Source organism: Pristiophorus japonicus, chromosome 2, assembly GCF_044704955.1.
Source record: "Pristiophorus japonicus isolate sPriJap1 chromosome 2, sPriJap1.hap1, whole genome shotgun sequence".
Lineage (NCBI taxonomy): Eukaryota > Metazoa > Chordata > Chondrichthyes > Pristiophoridae > Pristiophorus > Pristiophorus japonicus.
Genome location: NC_091978.1, coordinates 7,532,062 through 7,551,968, shown reverse-complemented (window position 1 = coordinate 7,551,968; position 19,907 = coordinate 7,532,062). Strand labels below are relative to the sequence as shown.

General features: G+C 47.1%; 1 protein-coding gene across 1 annotated transcript in view; it reads right to left on the bottom strand.

Annotated features, from left to right (window-relative positions):
• Positions 1-19,907, bottom strand: part of LOC139228370 (hematopoietically-expressed homeobox protein hhex-like) — an 87,945-nt gene that overhangs the window by 54,256 nt on the left and 13,782 nt on the right. Inside the window, exons 2-3 of the mRNA XM_070859519.1 lie at positions 14,940-15,118; positions 2,868-2,918 (exon numbers count right to left, since the gene is read on the bottom strand). Of these exons, the coding sequence (XP_070715620.1) occupies positions 2,868-2,918; positions 14,940-15,118 (230 nt within the window). The remainder of the gene's footprint in view (positions 1-2,867; positions 2,919-14,939; positions 15,119-19,907) is intronic.

The following is a 19,907-nucleotide window of genomic DNA, read 5'->3' as shown; positions in this document are numbered from 1 at the left end:
GAGTAGGCCATTCGGCCCTTCGAGCCTGCACTGAAACAGAGGCAGAGGAAACGTTTCAAGGGCACCCTCAAAGCCTCCCTGATATGTAACAACCCCACCAATACCTGGCACAAGACCGCCCTAAGTGGAGGAAGAGCATAAGAACATAAGAAATAGGAGCAGGAGTAGGCCATATGGCCCCTCGAGCCTGCTCCGTCATTTTATACGATCATGGCTGATCCGATCATGGACTCAGCTCCACTTCCCTGCCTGTTCCCCATAACCCCTTATTCCCTTATCGGTTAAGAAACTGTTTATTTCTAGCTTAAATTTATCCAATGCCCCAGCTTCCACAGCTCTCTGATGCAACTAATTCCACAGATTTACAACCCTCTGAGAGAAGAAATTTCTCCTCATCTTAGTTTTAAATGGGCGGCCCCTTATTCTAAGATTATGCCCCCTAGTTCTAGTCTCCCCCATCAGTGGAAACATCCTCTTTGCATCCACCTTGTCAAGCCCCCTCATAATCTTACACGTTTCGATAAGATCACCTCTCATTCTTCTGAATTCCCATAAGGAGAGGCCCAACCTCCTCAACCTTTCCTCATAGGCCAACCCCCTCAACTCCGGAATCAACCGAGTGAACCTTCTCTGAACTGCCTCCAAAGCAAGTGTATCCTTGCGTAAATATGGAAACCAAAACTACACGCAGTATTCCAGGTGTGGCCTCACCTATACCCTGTATAACTGTAGCAAGACTTCCCTGCTTTTATACTCCATCCCCTTTGCAATAAAGGCCAAGATACCATTGGCCTTCCTGATCACTTGCTGTACCTGCATACTATCCTTTTGTGTTTTATGCACAAGTACCCCCCAGGTCCCGCTGTACTGCAGCACTTTGCAATCTTTCTCCATTTAAATAATAACTTGCTCTTTGATTTTTTTCTGCCAAAGTGCATGACCACACACTTTCCAACATTATACTCCATCTGCTAAATTTTAGCCCACTCACTTAGCCTGTCTATGTCCTTTTGCAGATTTTTTGTGTCCTCCTCACACATTGCTTTTCCTCCCATCTTTGTATCGTCAGCAAACTTGGCTACGTTACACTCGGTCCCTTCCTCCAAGTCGTTAATATAGATTGTAAATAGTTGGGGTCCCAGCACTGATCCCTGCAGCACCCCACTAGTTACTGATTGCCAAACTGAGAATGAACCATTTATCCTGACTCTCTGTTTTCTGTTCATTAGCCAATCCTCAGTCCATGCTAATATATTACCCCCAACCCCGTGAACTTTTATCTTGTTATGTGGCATCTTGTCAAATGCCTTCGGGGAGGGCGCTAAGCACCTCAAGTCTCGTCGCCAAGAGCATGCAGAAATCAAGCGCAGACAGTGGAAAGAGCATGCGGCAAACCAGTCCCACCCTCCCTTACCCTCAACGACTATCTATCCAACTTGTGACAGAGACTGTAATTCCCGTATTGGACTGTTCAGTCACCTGAGAACATACTTTTAGAGTGGAAGCAAGTCTTCCTCGACTTTGAGGACTGCCTATGATGATGATGATGATTATAGAAACATAGAAACATAGAAAATAGGTGCAGGAGTAGGCCATTTGGCCCTTCGAGCCTACACCACCATTCAATGAGGTCATGGCTGATCATTCACCTCAGTACCCCTTTCCTGCTTTCTCTCCATACCCCTTGATCCCTTTAGCTGTAAGAGCCATATCTAACTCCCTCTTGAATATATCCAATGAACTGGCATCAACAACTCTCTGCTTAGGGAATTCCACAGGTTAACAACTCTCTGAGTGAAGAAGTTTCTCCTCATCTCAGCCCTAATTTGCTTACCACTTATCCTCAGACTGTGTTCCCTGGTTCTGGACTTCCCCAAAATCGGGAACATTCTTCCTGCATCTAACCTGTCCAGTCCCGTCAGAATTTTATATGTTTCTATGTTCCACGTCATTCTCAGCATCGTGGATGTTCCAGAGTTCATCCACCTGCAGCTCCAGTGCCGCAACGCGGTCCGTCAGGAGCTGCAGGCGAATGCACTTCCTGCACATGAAGGATAAAATTTGAGTATTGGAGCAGGGAGGACTTACTGCAGTTGTACGGGGCCTTGGTGAGGCCTCACCTGGAATATTGTGTTCCATTTTGGTCTCCTAATCTGAGGAAGGACGTTCTTGCTATTGAGGGAGTGCAGCGAAGGTTCACCAGACTGATTCCAGGGATGGCAGGACTGACATATGAGGAGAGACTGGATCAACCGGGCCTTTATACATTGGAGTTTCGATGGATGAGAGGGGATCTCATAGAAACATATAAGATTCTGGCGGGACGGGACAGGTTAGATGCGTAGAATGTTCCCGATGTTGGGAAAGTCCAGAACCAGGAGACACAGTCTTAGGATAAGGGGTAGGCCATTTAAGACTGAGATGAGGAGAAACGTCTTCACTCAGAGAGTTGTTAACCTGCTGCAGAGAGTTGTTGATGCCAGTTCATTGGATATATTCAAGAGGGAATTAGATATGGCCCTTACGGCTAAGGGGATCAAGAGGTATGGAGAGAAAGCAAGAAAGGGATACTGAGGGAATGATCAGCCATGACCTTATTGAATGGTGGTGCAGGCTCGAAGGGCCGAATGGCTTACTCCTGCACCTATTTTCTATGATTCTATGTTTCTATATGTCAGTCCTGCCATCCCGGAAATCAGTCTGGTGAACCTTCGCTGCACTCATTCGCTAGCAGGAATGTCCTTCCTCAGATTTGGAGATCAAAATTGAACACAATATTCCAGGTGAGACCTCACTGGTACAGCACATAAATCAATATCCACCTGCGGGTCTGCACGATTAAGGTGGGAAAAACGTGAGTTATCTACCTGCTTTAGTCTCCGCCACTTTGCTCTTCTGTTCTGGAACCATGTTTTCACCTGTGGAATAAAAAAGGGTTGATGAGGGCAATGCGGTTGACGTGGTGTACATGGACCTCACAAAGGCGTTTGATAAAATGCCACAGAATAGGCTTGTCAGCAAAATTGAAGGCCATGGAATAAAAGGGGCAGTGGCAGCATGGATACCAAATTGGCTCAGTGACAGGAAACAGAGATTAGTGGTGAACGGTTGGTACTGGGACCACTGCTTTTCTTCATATATATTAATGACTTAGGGGCCCGAGTTTGGTCAAACCTAAGTTCGGCCGATGTACCATCGAAGGGGCCACTAAGATCCTAATGGTACTTTGGACAGACGTTTGGTGGAAAAATGTGGGAAAAGACGCCCAGCAGTAAAAATGGGCCTGACACACCGATTCTGGGAGGCAGCGGGCGGTAGGTCTGATTCCGGGCGGCAAATGCGATCCTCGGCAACGTAACGGCGAGGATTCAGCTGGGCCCAGGGAGTGGGGAACGGGAAAAATAAAAAATTTCAACAAACGGACAAAAAACGTTTCCAAATCCTTCAGAGGAACCCTATCCACCAAAATCGTTGCAAAAGAAATGAAGAAAACAAGTGCACTAACCATTTCTTGCAGGTCCTCACAAAAGGGAAGGCACCAGCAGCCAGGTTCATGGCACCGTGGGTGGCTCTGCTGCACAGAAGGGCGGGAAAAAGAGTGGGAGAGCTATAGTGATAGGGGATTCTATTGTAAGGGGAATAGATAGGAGTTTCTGCGGCCGCAACCGAGACTCCAGGATGGTATGTTGCCTCCCTGGTGCAAGGGTCAAGGATGTCTCGGAGAGGCTGCAGAGCATTCTGGAAAGGGAGGGTGAACAGCCAATTGTCGTGGTACATGTAGGTACCAACGATATAGGTAAGATGCGGGAAGAGGTCCTACAAGCTGAATTTAGGGAACTAGGAGTTAAATTAAAAAGTAGGACCTCAAAGGTAGTAATCTCTGGATTGCTACCAGTACCACGTGCTAATCAGAGTAGAGGGAGCAGGATAGTTAGAATAAATACGTGGCTTGAGCAGGGTTGCAAGAGGGAGGGATTCAAATTGCTGGGACATTGGAACCAGTTCTGGGGGAAGTGGGACCTGTACAAAAGGGATGGTCTGCACTTGGGCAGGACTGGAACTGATGGCCTGGGGGTAACATTTGCTAATGCAGTTCGGGAGTGTTTAAACTAATATGGCAGGGGGATGGGAACCTATGCAGCGAGACAGGGCGAAGTAATATGGAGTCAGAAACAGATGGTAGAAAGGTAAAAAGCAATAGTGGAAGACCGAGTAAACAAAGGCAAGAAACAAAAAAGGCCACACTACATCATAATTCTAAAAGGACAAAGGGTGTTAAAAAAACAAGCCTGAAGGCTTTATGTCTTAATGCAAGGAGTATCCGTAATAAAGTGGATGAATTAACTGTGCAAATAGATGTTAACAGATATGATGTGATTGGGATTACAGAGACGTGACTCCAGGATGATCAGGGCTGGGAACTCAACATCCAAGGGTATTCAACATTCAGGAAGGATAGAATAAAAGGAAAAGGAGGTGGGGTAGCATTGCTGGTTAAAGAAGAGATTAATGCAATAGTTAGGAAGGACATTAGCTTGGATGATGTGGAATCTATCTAGGTAGGGCTGCAGAACAACAAAGGGCAAAAAACGTTAGTGGGAGTTGTGTACAGACCTCCAAAAAGTAGTAGTGATGTTGGGGAGGGCATCAAACAGGAAATTAGGGGTGCATGCAATAAAGATGCAGCAGTTATCATGGGTGACTTTAATATGCATGTAGATTGGGCTAGCCAAACTGGAAGCAATACGGTGGAGGAGAATTTCCTGGAGTGCATAAGGGATGGTTTTCTAGACCAATATGTTGAGGAACCAACTAGAGGGGAGGCCATCTTAGACTAGGTGTTGTGTAATGAGAGAGGATTAATTAACAATCTCATTGTGCGAGGCCCCTTGGGGAAGAGTGACCATAATGTGGTGGAATTCTACATTAGGATGGAGAATGAAACAATTAATTCAGAGACCATGGTCCAGAACTTAAAGAAGGGTAACTTTGAAGGTATGAGGCGTGAATTGGCTAGGATAGATTGGCGAATGATACTTAAGGGGTTGACAGTGGATGGGCAATGGCAGACATTTAGAGACCGCATGGATGAACTACAACAATTGTACATCCCTGTCTGGCATAAAAATAAAAAAGGGAAGGTGGCTCAACCGTGGCTATCAAGGGAAATCAGGGATTGTATTAAAGCCAAGGAAGTGGCATACAAATTGGCCAGAAATAGCAGCGAACCCGGGGACTGGGAGAAATTTAGAACTCAGCAGAGGAGGACAAAGGGTTTGATTAGGGCAGGGAAAATAGAGTACAAGAGGAAGCTTGCAGGGAACATTAAAACGGACTGCATAGATATGTAAAGAGAAAAGGTTAGCAAAGACAAATGTAGGTCTCCTGCAGTCAGAATCTCAGAATCAGGGGAAGTCATAACGGGGAACAAAGAAATGGCAGACTAATTGAATAAATACTTTGGTTCGGTATTCACTAAGGAGGACACAAATAACCTTCCGGATATAAAAGGGGTCAGAGGGTCTAGTAAGGAGGAGGAACTGAGGGAAATCCTTATTAGTTGGGAAATTGTGTTGGGGAAATTGATGGAATTGAAGGCCAATAAATCCCCAGGGCCTGATGGTCTGCACCCCAGAGTACTTAAGGAGGTGGCCTTGGAAATAGAGGATGCATTGACAGTCATTTTCCAACATTCCATAGATTCTGGATCAGTTCCTATGGAGTGGAGGGTAGCCAATGTAACACCACTTTTTAAAAAAGGAGTGAGAGAGAAAACAGGGAATTATAGACCGGTCAGCCTGACATCAGTAGTGGGGAAAATGATGGAATCAATTATGAAGGATGTCATAGCAGCGTATTTGGAAAGAGGTGACATGATAGGTCCAAGTCAGCATGGATTTGTGAAAGGGAAATCATGCTTGACAAATCTTCTGGAATTTTTTGAGGATGTTTCCAGTAAAGTGGACAAGGGAGAACCAGTTGATGTGGTGTATTTGGACTTTCAGAAGGCTTTCGACAAGGTCCCACACAAGAGATTAATGTGCAAAGTTAAAGCACATGGGATTGGGGGTAGTGTGCTGACGTGGATTGAGAACTGATGGCAGACAGGAAGCAAAGAGTAGGAGTAAATGGGTACTTTTCAGAATGGCAGGCAGTGACTAGTGGGGTACCGCAAGGTTCTGTGCTGGGGCCCCAGCTGTTTACATTGTACATTAATGATTTAGACGAGGGGATTAAATGTAGTATCTCCAAATTTGTGGATGACACTAAGTTGGGTGGCAGTGTGAGCTGCGACGAGGATGCTATGAGGCTGCAGAGTGACTTGGATAGGTTAGGTGAGTGGGCAAATGCATGGCAGATGAAGTATAATGTGGATAAATGTGAGGTTATCCACTTTGGTGGTAAAAACAGAGAGACAGACTATTATCTGAATGGTGACAGATTAGGAAAAGAGGAGGTGCAATGAGATCTGGGTGTCATGGTACATCAGTCATTGAAGGTTGGCATGTAGGTACAGCATGCGGTTAAGAAAGCAAATGGCATATTGGCCTTCATAGCAAGGGGATTTGAGTACAGGGGCGGAGAGGTGTTACTATAGTTGTACAGGGCCTTGGTGAGGCCACATCTGGAGTATTGTGTACAGTTCTGGTCTCCTAACTTGAGGAAGGACATTCTTGTTATTGAGGGAGTGCAGCGAAGGTTCACCAGGCTGATTCCCTGGATGGCGGGACTGACATATCAAGAAAGATTGGATCAACTGGACTTGTATTCACTGGAGTTCAGAAGAATGAGAGGGGATCTCATAGAAACGTTTAAAATTCTGACGGGTTTGGACAGGCTAGATGCAGGAAGAATGTTCCCAATGTTGGGGAAGTCCGGAACCAGGGGACACAGTCTAAGGATAAGGGGGAAGCCATTTAGGACCGAGATGAGGAGAAACTTCTTCACCCAGAGAGTGGTGAACCTGTGGAATTCTCTAACACAGAAAGTTGTTGAGGCCAATTCACTAAATATATTCAAAAAGGAGTTAGATGTAGGCCTTACTACTAGGGGGATCAAGGGGTATGGCGAGAAAGCAGGAATGGGGTACTGAAGTTGCATGTTCAGCCATAAACACATGGCGGTGCCGGCTCAAAGGGTCGAATGGCCTACTCCTGCACCTATTTTCTATGTCTATGTTTACCGTTCCGCTAAGACCTGCCTCCATGTGGCGGTCTCTTCAGCTGCCGGAGCGGAGGGCTTCCCGAACCAATCTGGGGAGGGAGCGGGCGGGAGGACTCTTGTGGGCAATGCACACTGGCGTTCACCAGCGGACGCTCCCCAGTGGTCTTCTCTCCCTGCCGGCCTGACCAAACTCGCTCGGAGGGCAGCACGCCCAGAAACCAGGGAGACCGCCATGAAAACTCGGCGGCGGCCGGCAGTAAGTCCACCAAATTCGGGTCCTTGGACTTGGGTGTACAGGGCACCATGTCAACATTTTCAGATGACACAAAACTTGGAAGTATAGTGAACAGTCAGGAGGATAGTGATAGACTTCAGGAGGACATCGACAGGCTGGTGGAATGGGCGGACACGAGGCAGATGAAATTTAACTCAGAAAAGTGCAAAGTGATGCATTTAGGTTGGAAAAATGAGGCGATGCAATAGAAACTAAAGGGTACAATTCTAAAGTGGGTGTATGAACAGAGAGACCAGGGGTTACATGTGCACAAATCGTTGAAGATGGCAGGGCAGGTTGAGAAAGCGTTTAAAAAAGCATGCAGGATTCTGAGCGTCATATAAGAATTAGGAGCAGGAGTCAGCCATTCGGCCCCTCGAGCCTGCTCCGTCTTTCATCAAGAGCATTCCTGATCTTCGAACTCAACTCCACCTTCCCGCACTATCCCCAAATCCCTTAGTTCCCTGAGTTCCCCAAAATCTATCGACCTCTGTCTTGAATATACTCAACGACTGAGCATCTACAGCCCTCTGCGGTAGAGAACTCCAAAGATTCACCATCTTCTGAGTGAAGAAGTTTCTCCTCATCTCAGTCCTAAATGGTCGACCCTTTATTCTGAGACTGTGACCCCGTGTTCTAAAATCCCCAGCCAGGGGAAACATTTTCCCAGCAGTCACCCTGTCAAACACCTTGAGAATGTTATATGTTCCAATTAGATCACCTCTCATTCTTCTAAACTCTAAGGAATGTAGGCCTAGTCTAGTCAAACGAGGTGTAGATTACAAAAGCAAGGAAGTTATGATGCATCTTTATAAAACACTGATCTAGCCTCAACTGGAGTATTGTGTCCAATTCTGGGCCCCGCACTTTAGGAAGGATGTGAAGGCCTTAGAGAGGGTGCAGAATAGATTTACGAGAATGGTTCCAGGGATGAGGGACTTCAGTTACGTGGATAGACTGGAGAAGCTGGGGTTGTTCTCCTTGGAGCAGAGAAGGTTGAGAGGAGATTTGATCGAGGGGTTCAAAATCATGAGATGTCTGGACAGAGTAGATAGAGAGAAACTGTTCCCATTCCGGGAAGAGTCGCGAACCAGAGGACACAGATTTAAGGTGATTGGCAGAAGAAGCAAAGGCGACATGAGGAAAAACTATTTTACCCAGCGAGTGGTTAGGATCTGGAATGCACGGCCTGAGAGGGTGGTGGAGGCAGACTCAATCGTGGCTTTCAAAAGGGAGTTGGATAAGTACCTGAAGGAAAAAAAAATTGAGGGCTACGGGGAAAGGGCGGGAGAGTGGGACTAGCTGAAGTGCTCTTGCAGAGAGCCGGCATGGGCTCGACGGGCTGAATGGCCTCCTTCTGTGCTGGAACCATTCTGTGATTCAGGGATCTATGAACATGCAGTCCATGGTCCCTCTGGTCCTCTTAACACATTTCAGTGTCCTACCTTTAATTGTATATTCCCTTGCCTTGTTAGCCCTGTAGAGGGAGCTTTACTCTGTATCTAACCCCATGCTGTACCTGCCCTGGGAGTGTTTGATGGGACAGTGTAGAGGGAGCTTTACTCTGTATCTAACCCGTGCTGTACCTGCCCTGGGAGTGTTTGATGGGACAGTGTAGAGGGAGCTTTACTCTGTATCTAACCCGTGCTGTACCTGCCCTGGGAGTGTTTGATGGGACAGTGTAGAGGGAGCTTTACTCTGTATCTAACCCCCTGTACCTGCCCTGGGAGTGTTTGATGGGACAGTGTAGAGGGAGCTTCACTCTGTATCTAACCCCCTGTACCTGCCCTGGGAGTGTTTGATGGGACAGTGTAGAGGGAGCTTCACTCTGTATCTAACCCCGTGCTGTACCTGCCCTGGCAGTGTTTGATGGGACAGTGTAGAGGGAGCTTCACTTTGTATCTAACCGTGCTGTACCTGCCCTGGGAGTGTTTGATGGGACAGTGTAGAGGGAGCTTTACTTTGTATCTAACCCGTGCTGTACCTGCCTTGGGATAGGACAGTGGGGCTGGAGGAGGTTAAAGAGATCTCGGGGGGCTGTGGGGCTGGAGGAGGTTACAGACATAGGGAGCGGTGAGGACCATGGAGGGATTTGAGATGTTTGCCAGACCGGGAGCCAGTGTAGGTCAGCGAGCACAGAGGGTGACAGGTGAGCGGGACTTGGTTGCGTTAGGATACAGGGGCAGCAGGGTATCGGATGAGACGAAGTTTACAAAGGGTGGAAGGTGGGACTCTCTCCTGTTAAACATATACTCAGAGAGCGGAAACCACCGATGCTGAACTTAGCAGAGAAGATGCTGGAAACACATCGCAGCTCCATCAGGGCCCGAGAGCGAGACAATAGTTTTAACGTTCTGGGTCGAAGCAACTTCATCAAATCGTCAATCATCACTTCCGAGCAGCTGTGAAACATTTGCACCAACACCTCTTCGGGGCATTGCAATCCGCTTCACACCAAGAATTACGCTGCGATCCAATGTGTTAGAAAGGCAAGGCCAGCAGTCACTTTGCACAGAGGACGGAACCACAAACAGCTACAAAAGAACGTAAGACATCGGAGCAGCAGTAGGCCCTACTTCTGACGAAGGGTCATCGACCCGAAACGTTAATTCTGTTTCTCTCTCCACAGATGCTGCCTGACCCGCTCAGATTTCCAGCATTCTATGTTTTTATATCTATCGACCTCTGCCTTGAATATACTCGACGACTCAGCATCCACAGCCTTCTGGGGCAGAGAATTCCAAAAATTCACAACCCTCTGAGTGAAGAAATTACTCCTCATCTCAGTCCGAAATGGCTGACCCCTTATCCTGTGTCTATGACCCCTGGTTCGAGACTCTCCAGCCTGGGGAAACACCCTCCCTGCATCTACCCTGTCAAGCCCTGTAAGAATTTTCACCTCATTCTTCTAACTCTAGAGAATATAGGCCTAATCTACTCAATCTCTCCTCACAATCCCCCCATCCCAGGAATCAGTCTGGTGAAACATCCCTCCAAGGCAACCATATCCTTCCTTAGATAAGGAGACCAAAATTGTACACAATACTCCAGTTTTATTGCAAGGGGGATAGAGTATAAAAGCAGTGAAGTCCTGCTACAACTGTACAGGGTATTGGTGAGGCCACACCTGGAGTACTGTGTACAGTTTTGGTCTCCGTATTTAAGGAAGGGGATATACTTGCATTGGAGGCTGTTCATAGAAGGTTCACCAGGTTGATTCCAGAGATGAGGGGGTTGACTTATGAGAATGGGGTGAGTAGGTTGGGCCGATACACATTGGAGTTCAGAAGAATGATCGGTGATCTTATTGAAACTTATAAGATAATGAGGGGGTTTGACAAGGTGGGTGCAGAGAGGATATTTCCACTCACAGGGGAAACTAGAACTAGGGGCCATTGTCTCAGAATAAGGGGCCACCCATTCAAAACTGTGATGAGGAGAAATTTCTTCTCTCAGAGGGTTGTAAATCTGTGGAATTCTCTGCCCCAGAGAGCTGTGGAGGCTGAGTCATTGAATATATTTAAGGCGGAGATAGACAGATTTTTGAGTGATAAGGGAGTAAAGGGTTATGGGGAGCGGGCAGGGAAGTGGAGCTGAGTCCATGAGCAGATCAGCCATGATCTTATTGAGTGGCGGAGTAGGCTTGAGGGGCCAAATGGCCGACTCCTGCTCCTATTTCTTATGCTATGTTCTTATGTGGTCTCACCAAGGCCCTATATAATTGCAGTAAGACTCTTATACACCAATCCCTTTGTAACAAAAGCCAACATACCATTTGCTTTCCTAATTGCTTGCTGCACCTGCGTGCTAACTTTCAGTGATTCGTGTACAAGGACACCCCGGTCCCTCTGAAGAACAACACATCCCAATTTCTTACCATTTAAAAAATATTCTGCCTTCCCCACATTATATTCCATCTGCCATGTTCTTGCCCACTCACTTGGCCTGTTTATATCCCTTTGCAAGCTCTTTGTGTCCTCTTCACAGCTTACATTCCCAACGACTTGAAATCGTCGGCAAATGTATATATATTACACTCGGACCGCTCATCTAAGTCCTTGACATAGATTGTGAATAGCAGAGGCCCAAGCACTGCTCCTTGCGGTACCCCTCTAATAAAAACCCAAAAATGACCGGTTTATTCCGAATCTCTATTTTCAATCCATGCTAATATATTACCCCCAATGCCATGCGCCCTAATTTTGTTTAATAACCTCTTGTGTGGCACCTTATCAAATACTTTTTTCAACATTCAAATACATTACATCCACTGGTTACTCGTTATCTTCCCTACTAGTTACAACTTCAAATAACATGATTTTGCTTTCCTAAATCAGTGTTGACTCTGTCCAATCATATTATGGTTTTCTAAGTGCCCTGGTACCATGGCCCTAATAATAGATTCGAACAATTTCCCGACGACTGAGATCAGGCTAACTGGGCTACAGTTCCCCGATTTCTCACTCCCACCATTCTTTACTCTGTATCTAACACGTGCCCGACCTGCCCTGGGGGTATTTGATGGGACAGTGTAGAGGGAGCTTTACTCTGCATCTAACATCGTGCTGTACCTGCCCTGGGAGTGTTTGATGGGACAGTGTAGAGGGAGCTTTACTCTGCATCTAACCCCGTGCTGTACCTGCCCTGGGAGTTTTTGTTGGGACAGTGTAGAGGGAGCTTTACTCTGTATCTAACCCCGTGCTGTACCTGCCCTGGGAGTGTTTGATGGGACAGTGTAGAGGGAGCTTTACTCTGTATCTAACCCATGCTGTATCTGCCCTGGGAGTGTTTGATGGGACAGTGTAGAGGGAGCTTTACTCTGTATCTAACCCATGCTGTATCTGCCCTGGGAGTGTTTGATGGGACTGTGTAGAGGGAGCTTTACTCTGTATCTAACCCCGTGCTGTATCTGCCCTGGGAGTGTTTGATGGGACAGTGTAGAGGGAGCTTTACTCTATATCTAACCCCGTGCTGTACCTGCCCTGGGAGTGTTTGATGGGACAGTGTAGAGGGAGCTTTACGCTGTATCTAACCCATGCTGTACCTGCCCTGGGAGTGTTTGATGGGACAGTGTAGAGGGAGCTTTACTCTGTATCTAACCTGTGCTGTACCTGCCCTGGGAGTGTTTGATGGGACAGTGTAGAGGGAGCTTTACTCTGTATCTAACCCATGCTGTACCCGCCCTGGGAGTATTTGATGGGACAGTGTAGAGGGAGCTTTAGTCTGTATCTAACCCGTGCTGTACCTGTCCTGAGAGTGTTTGATGGGGCAGTGTAGAGGGAGCTTTGCTCTGTATCTAACCCATGCTGTACCTGCCCTGGGAATGTTTGATGGGACAGTGTAAAGGGAGCTTTACTCTATATCTAACCCCGTGCTGTACCTGCCCTGGGAGTGTTTGATGGGACAGTGTAGAGGGAGCTTTACTCTGTATCTAACCCATGCTGTACCTTCCCTGGGGGTATTTGATGGGACAGTGCAGAGGGAGCTTTACTCTGCATCTAACCCATGCTGTACCTGCCCTGGGAATGTTTGGTGAGACAGTGTAAAGGGAGCTTTACTCTATATCTAACCCCGTGCTGTACCTGCCCTGGGAGTGTTTGATGGGACAGTGTAGAGGGAGCTTTACTCTGTTTCTAACCCCATGCTGTACCTGCCCTGGGAGTGTTTGATGGGACAGTGTAGAGGGAGCTTTACTTTGTATCTAACCCGTGCTGTACCTGTCCTGAGAGTGTGTGATGGGACAGTGTAGAGGGAGCTTTACTCTGTATCTAACCCCGTGCTGTACCTGTCCTGAGACTGTTAGATGGGACAGTGTAGAGGGAGCTTTACTCTGTATCTAACCCATGCTGTACGCGCCCTGGGAGTATTTGATGGGACAGTGTAGAGGGAGCTTTAGTCTGTATCTAACCCGTGCTGTACCTGTCCTGAGAATATTTGATGGGGCAGTGTAGAGGGAGCTTTGCTCTGTATCTAACCCATGCTGTACCTGCCCTGGGAATGTTTGATGGGACAGTGTAAAGGGAGCTTTACTCTATAACTAACCCCGTGCTGTACCTGCCCTGGGAGTGTTTGATGGGACAGTGTAGAGGGAGCTTTACTCTGTATCTAACCCGTGCTGTACCTGCCCTGGGAGTGTTTGATGGGACAGTGTAGAGGGAGCTTTACTCTGTAACTAACCTGTGCTGTACCTCCCCTGGGAGTGTTTCATGGGACAGTGTAGAGGGAGCTTTACTCTGTATCTAACCCGTGCTGTGGCTGCCCTGGGAGTGTTTGATGGGACAGTGTAAAGGGAGCTTTACTCTATATCTAACCCCGTGCTGTACCTGCCTTGGGAGTGTTTGATGGGACAGTGTAGAGGGAGCTTTACTCTGTAACTAACCTGTGCTGTACCTCCCCTGGGAGTGTTTGATAGGACAGTGTAGAGGGAGCTTTACTCTGTTTCTAACCCCATGCTGTACCTGCCCTGGGAGTGTTTGATGGGACAGTGTAGAGGGAGCTTTACTTTGTATCTAACCCGTGCTGTACCTGTCCTGAGAGTGTGTGATGGGACAGTGTAGAGGGAGCTTTACTCTGTATCTAACCCCGTGCTGTACCTGTCCTGAGACTGTTAGATGGGACAGTGTAGAGGGAGCTTTACTCTGTATCTAACCCATGCTGTACCCGTCCTGGGAGTATTTGATGGGACAGTGTAGAGGGAGCTTTAGTCTGTATCTAACCCGTGCTGTACCTGTCCTGAGAATATTTGATGGGGCAGTGCAGAGGGAGCTTTGCTCTGTATCTAACCCATGCTGTACCTGCCCTGGGAATGTTTGATGGGACAGTGTAAAGGGAGCTTTACTCTATAACTAACCCCGTGCTGTACCTGCCCTGGGAGTGTTTGATGGGACAGTGTAGAGGGAGCTTTACTCTGTATCTAACCCATGCTGTACCTGCCCTGGGAATGTTTGATGGGACAGTGTAAAGGGAGCTTTACTCTGTATCTAACCCGTGCTGTACCTGCCCTGGGAGTGTTTGATGGGACAGTGTAGAGGGAGCTTTACTCTGTAACTAACCTGTGCTGTACCTCCCCTGGGAGTGTTTCATGGGACAGTGTAGAGGGAGCTTTACTCTGTATCTAACCCGTGCTGTGGCTGCCCTGGGAGTGTTTGATGGGACAGTGTAGAGGGAGCTTTGCTCTGTTTCTAACCCCGTGCTGTACCTGCCCTGGGAGTGTTTGATGGGACAGTGTAGAGGGAGCTTTACTCTGTATCTAACCCGTGCTGTACCTGCCCTGGGAGTGTTTGATGGGACAGTGTAGAGGGAGCTTTGCTCTGTTTCTAGTCTTATTTGGGAGTGCACATTGCTGACATTGGGTGCATGTCCTGGCACAGGAGCAATCTCCCAGCAGGAACATCCTTCGCATTAAATACATAAACTGGGTAAGAGCCGATAATGCAGTTTGAAAATCAGTGAAGGCTCGGGAATGTGCCGTTCCTTTTCTTGAACACAATCCATCGCTCACCTGCCTCTCGCTGAGCAGCAGGGTTCTGGCCAATCGCTTCCTCTCCGGGGGCGAGAGGTATTTCTGATTCTCAAACTTTTTCTCCAGCTCGAGTGTCTGGTCGTTGGAGAATCTGACCTGACCTCCTTTCCGCTTGTGGCAGGGACGCTGGGCAAAGGGGTTCCAGAAATACTCCTTACCTGAGGGGGAGAAAAGAGAAACGTATTGTACATGGAAAGGAGATAAACAGACACAGCGTGGAAATTGTGGAAATGAAAGAAAATGGAATTGTTGAAGAGGGCTACTCGACAAATTCCAAGTCTAAAACATCTTCCTCACCAAGATAGGCTAAAAGAGTTGGGAACCTTCACCTTAGAGCAGCTTAGACTTAGGGAGGATATGATTGAGGTCCCGCCCTAAGTGGAGGAAGAGCATCCCGGAGGGTGCTGAGCACCTCGAGTCTCGTCGCCAAAAGCATGCAGAAATCAAGCGCATGCAGCGGAAGGAGCGTGCGGCAAACCAGTCCCACCCACCCTTTCCTCCAACCACTGTCTGTCCCACCTGTGACAGAGACTGTAATTCCCATATTGGACTGTACAGTCACCCAAGGACTCAGGTTTAGAGTGGAAGCAAGTCTTCCTCGATTCCGAGGGACTGCCTATGTTGATGATGTTGATTGAGAAGAGATCATGAAGAGAATAGACGGATTTCCAGCTGACAGTTTATTTCAATTAAATAGGTAAGGCAGGACCAGGGGGTCATAAGACACCTGGAATACTGCATACCGTTTTGGTTTCCATATTTAAGGAAGGATATACTTGCTTTGGAGGCAGTTCAGAGAAGGTTCACTAGGTTGATTCCGGGGATGAGGGGGTTGACTTATGAGGAAAGGTTGAATAGGTTGGGCCTCTACTCATTGGAATTCAGAAGAATGAGAGGTGATCTTATCGAAACGTATAAGATTATGAGGGGGCTCGACAAGGTGGATGCAGAGAGGATGTTTCCACTGATGGGGGAGACTAGAACTAGAGGGCATAATCTTAGAATAAGGGGCCGCCCATTTAAAACTGAGATGAGGAGAAATTTCTTCTCTCAGAGGGTTGTAAATCTGTGGAATTCGTTGTCTCAGAGAGCTGTGGAAGCTGGGACATTGAATATATTTAAGACAGAGATAGACATTTCTTAACCAATAAGGGAATAAGGGGTTATGGGGAGCAGGCAGGGAAGTGGAGCTGAGTCCATGATCGGATCAGCCATGATCATATTAAATGGCGGAACAGGCTCGAGGGGCCATATGGCCTATTTCTTATGTTCTTATGTTCTTATTTATAAGGCTAGATCTAGGTTAGATGTCAGGAGGTGGTTCTTTGCCAGGGAATAGTAGACCTCTGGAACAAGCTGCCAATTCATGTGGTGGATGCAGACTCGCTGAATTCCTTCAAGCAAAAGCTGGATTTGTTTCTGGCTATGGTGGAGATCACCTCTCACAGAAGGTAGGTACTGCAGGAAATTTAACGGCCAGAGTGATCTCCTGGACTGGTTTTGATCACCTCGATGGGTCGAAGAGGAATTTTCCAGATTTTTTTCCCCCAATTGGCCTGGGATATTTATCTGTTTTTTTGTCTCTCCCAGGAGATCACATGGTTTCGGATAGGGGTGGAGTGTATAAGTTGTGATACACAAGGTATCGTAATTGTGTGGGACAGGCCCGATGGACCAGATGGTCCTTAACTGTCCGCCATTGTTCGTATGTTTGGAATTCATAAAATGTACAGCGGGTCAGTAAATCAGTAGCTGAACAGAGAAAAGGCAGGTTAAAATCTCCCCTAATACTGTCACCGAAAGTTAAAATCAGCCCTTGAATATTGTGTGACGTATGGGGAGAGAGCAGAGCTGGGCTGAAAATTCTTGGTGTTCACTGAGTGACTGGAGGAGATCGGCAATTATATAACGTTGTTCCAGCAGTCAAGCCAGAGTGAGGAAACAAAGACTTAACTAGAAACATAGAAAATAGGTGCAGGAGTAGGCCATTCGGCCCTTCGAGCCTGCACCGCCATTCAATGAGTTCATGGCTGAACATGCAACTTCAGTACCCCATTCCTTCTTTCTCGCCATACCCTTTGACCCCCTAGCAGTAAGGACTACATCTAACTCCTTTTTGAATATATTTAGCAAATTGACCTCAACAACTTTCTGTGTTGGAGAATTCCACAGGTTCACCACTCTCTGGGTGAAGAAGTTTCTCCTCATCTTGGTCCGAAATGGCTTACCCCTTATCCTTAGACTGTGACCGCTGGTTCTGGACTTCCCCAACATTGGGAACATTCTTCCTGCATCTAACCTGTCTAAACCCGTCAGAATTTTAAACGTTTCGATGAGATGCCCTCTCATTCTTCTGAACTCCAGTGAATACAAGCGCAGTTGATCCAGTCTTTCTTGATATGTCAGTCCCGCCATCCCGGGAATCAGTCTGGTGAACCTTCGCTGCACTCCCTCAATAGCAAGAATGTCCTTCCTCAAGTTAGGAGACCAAAACTGTACACAATACTCCAGATGTGGCCTCACCAATGCCCTGTTCAACTGTAGTTAAACATCCCTGCCCCTGTACTCAAATCTCCTCGCTATGAAGGCCAACATGCCATTTGCTTTCTTAACCGCCTGCTGTACCTACATGCCAACCTTCAATGACTGATGTACCATGACACCCAGGTCTCGTTGCATCTCCCTTTTTCCTAATCTGTCACCATTCAGATAATAGTCTGTCTCTCTGTTTTTACCACCAAAGTGGATAACACATTTATCCACATTATACTTCATCTGTCATGCATTTGGCCACTCACCTAACCTATCCAAGTCACTCTGCAGCCTCATAGCATCTTCCTCGCAGCTCACACTGCCACCCAACTTAGTGTAATCCTCAAATTTGGAGATACTACATTTAATCCCCTCGTCTAAATCATTAATGTACAATGTAAACAGCTGGGGCCCCAGCACAGAGCCTTGCGGTACCCCACTAGTCACTGACTGACATTCTGAAAAGTACCCATTTACTCCTACTCTTTGCTTCCTGTCTGCCAACCAGTTCTCAATCCACGTCAGCACACTACCCCCAGTCCCATGTGCTTTAACTTTGCACATCAATCTCTTGTGTGGGACCTTGTCGAAAGCCTTCTGAAAGTCCAAATACACCACATCAACTGGTTCTCCCTTGTCCACTCTACTGGAAACATCCTCAAAAAATTTCCAGAAGACTTGCATTTATATAGCGCCTTTCACGACCACCGGACATCCCAAAGCGCTTTACAGCCAATGAAGTATGTTTGGAGTGTAGTCAGTGCTGTGATCTGGGAAACGAGGCAGCCAATTTGTGCACAGCAAGCTCTCACAAACAACAATGTGCTAATGACGCGATAATCTGTTTTTTTTAAGTGATGTTGATCAGACCTCAGTCTTGTCTCATGGTCTGGATAGAAAGCATTATGCTGTCCTTTCTCTCTTCAACTACTGGATGACCCTCTGTGTAGTTTCAGCATTTTTATGGAATCATTGAATAGTACAGAAGGAGGCCATTCGGCCCATCGAGTTTCTTCCAGCTCTTTCGAAGAGCAATTCAGTTAGCCCCACTCCCCCGTTCGTTCCCTCAGTCCTATATTTTTTCTGCTTCAACTACTTATTCAATTCCCTTTTAAAGACTGCTATTGAATCTGCCACCACCACGCTATCAGGCAGAAGAACATAAGAATTAGGAGCAGGAGTCGGCCATTTGGCCCCTCGAGCCTGCTCCGCCATTCAATAAGATCATGGCTGACCTTCTACCTCAACTCCACTTTCCTGCACTGTCCCCATATCCCTCGCTTCCCTTAATATCCAAAAACCTATCGATCTCTGTCTTGAATATACTCAAAGACTGAGCCTCCACAACCCTCTGGGATAGAGAATACCAAAGATTCACCACCCTCTGGGCGAAGAAATTTCTCCTCAGCTCAGTTCTAAATGGCCGACCCCTTTATTCTGAGACTGTGACTCCTGGTTCTCGGCTCCCCAGCCAGGGGGAAACATCCTCCCTGCATCTACCCTGTCAAACCCTGTAAGACTGTTGTATGTTTCAATAAGATCGCCCCTCATTCTTCTGAACTCTAGAGAATATATGCCGAGTCGACTCAATCTCTCCTCATAGGACAATCCCCCCCCATCCCAGGAATCAGTCGTATGAGGGGGAGCAAATGAGGAAAGTTCAGAGGAACACGGCCATCAATTATAAAACAGAGAGCGAGGAAGGCAAGTAGGTTTGCAATGGAGAGAGGTGGGAGGCTGGTGTGTCATGGGAACGAGATCTTAAAGAGGAAGCTACAGCCTGGTGATTGGGAAATCAGTTGGTTACAGTGACCTTCCTTTGTGAGTTGCTTTAACCCTCTATGATCGCACTTTCCAATCCCCTTTCTGCTTCAGAATATTCAGCGACTACCTTGCGTTGAAGGCACAGTGAGGTCTGGGGTTATCTATCTGAGGTTCCAATCTGGAAATACATGAATTGTGGTCCGGGGCGAGGGAGGAGCGGGGGAGAAAATTGGCCCAAATTCGACTTGGGTCCTGGCCAATGTTTATCCCTCAACCAACATCACTAAAACAAATGACCTAGTGGTTACTGCTTTTTCTGGGAGCTTGCCGTGCACAAATTAGGCTGCAGTACAGAGGGACCTGGGGGTCCTTGTGCATGAAACACAAAATGTGAGTATGCAGGCAAAAGGCAGGTAACTATAGGCCGTTTAGTTTAACATCTGTAGTGGGGAAAATGCTTGAAGCTATCATTAAGGAAGAAATAGTGGGACATCTAGATAGGAATAGTGCAATCAAGCAGACACAACATGGATTCATGAAAGGGAAATCATGTTCAACTAATTTACTGGAATTGTTTGAGGATATAACGAGCATGGTGGATAGAAGTGTACTGATGGATGTGGTGTATTTAGATTTCCAAAAGGCATTCGA